General features: G+C 42.4%; 1 protein-coding gene across 3 annotated transcripts in view; it reads right to left on the bottom strand.

Annotated features, from left to right (window-relative positions):
- OTULIN (OTU deubiquitinase with linear linkage specificity) overlaps positions 1 to 1,509 on the bottom strand; it is a 42,181-nt gene that overhangs the window by 11,366 nt on the left and 29,306 nt on the right. For all 3 annotated transcript variants that reach the window (XM_023738394.1, XM_023738396.1, XM_023738395.1), the window contains one exon: positions 715 to 840. In XM_023738394.1, coding sequence (XP_023594162.1) covers positions 715 to 840 — 126 coding nt within the window. The remainder of the gene's footprint in view (positions 1 to 714; positions 841 to 1,509) is intronic.

The following is a 1,509-nucleotide window of genomic DNA, read 5'->3' as shown; positions in this document are numbered from 1 at the left end:
GTGTGCAGCAGGACATACAGCCCAGGGACCAGTGTGGGCCAGTGTGCAGAGGGACATACAGCCCAGGGACCAGTGTGGGCCAGTGTGCAGCAGGATATACAGCCCAGGGACCAGTGTGGGCCAGTATGCAGCAGGAGACACCACCCAGATGAGACTGGGGATGCCCCAGAAGGGCAATATTCTAAAACGTAAACCAACAGAAAGCGGCAGACCAAATTCTCCCTACACTTAAATTACAGAGAAACCTTCCGGACAGTTTTCAAAAGACAAGTTACTAAATATTTTCACTGGAAAATCATAAGAAAAAGAAGTCTAATAAATATGGACAGAATCTTGAAACATGAACATAATTGGGAATTTAATAAACGTGAATCATTATTATTTGATAATGCCATAAAACTATGGATTAAATAATGTAACTGAATCTTATAACTATGACTTAGAACAAAGACTATATTTATTAAGACTTCCTTTTTAGAAAGGTAAACATTTTACTAATAGATTAATACATCTCCACCAAGAATATATGATATTGACATTTCTCCATTTTACCAAAGACCTCACAGGAAGAGTGTGTGTTCATTTAAAATTATGTGCCTAGAAATCAGTCAAGAGCATTGGGTAACGGGATGAATGGAGACTCAGAACTGGTCTGCTGGGCCCGTTAGAAGTGAGAGCTTTTACTGTGATCAAAGACAAAGACATGTTCCAAACCTTCTTCCTGAGCAGAGTGAGGGACGCCTTAATTCTATCAACCAGGTCCTCGCTCTTCCCATCGAATTTCAGTCCAAGTTTCCACTGCTTGATCCAGCTGTACCTGCTGATTAGCTTTTCTGGTAACTAGTGCATCAAGAAACAGAGAGATAAAGAGGCATTAACATTCCAAGAAGCCCACCCCAGGATCCAAGATATAAGAAATCATGGGAGCCTACAAAACCTACCTCCATTTCCAGAATTAACTCATGCAAATCTGCCATCGGGGTTTAGGAGGGAGGACCTAAATCTGAAGTCAGAGACTCAAGCTCTGAGGGGGCTACTAGAGTGACATAGTGGTTGTGGTTGAGATGCAAAGGCACCACGTCCCCTGCTGGACTCCCAGCCAGTCAGAAACATCCCACAGCTGTCTGAAAGCATCAACGAAGGCCTTACCCATGCCGTATCTTCACATAAACCATCTTCAGGTGCTGGGCTCACGGGCAGCCTACCATCACTACCTAATCACCATCAGGACGGCACTTCGGGGCATGAGAGAAGGGCCGGGATAAAATGAAAACCTGCTCCTTTCCTGACTAGGAAAATTAAAACCTCACTTCTGACTTAAAAAAAGAAAAAAATCCACTTTAAAGACAAAGTAGAAAAAGATCTTTTTGTTAAGTAATATTAACACATATACTCAAAGTTTTAATACTCAACGAAATGATATCACATCTAGTTTAACTGCCTAACCAGTAGAGTAGGATACAAAATACACCTGAGAAAGACAGGCAGGGGGTAAAGGAAGCCGGGGCC

The sequence above is a fragment of the Trichechus manatus genome, unplaced genomic scaffold, assembly GCF_000243295.1.
Source record: "Trichechus manatus latirostris isolate Lorelei unplaced genomic scaffold, TriManLat1.0 scaffold00116, whole genome shotgun sequence".
NCBI classification, from domain to species: Eukaryota; Metazoa; Chordata; class Mammalia; order Sirenia; family Trichechidae; genus Trichechus; species Trichechus manatus.
The sequence above is the reverse complement of the archived record's forward strand: the minus strand, read 5'-3'. Positions and strand labels throughout refer to the sequence as shown.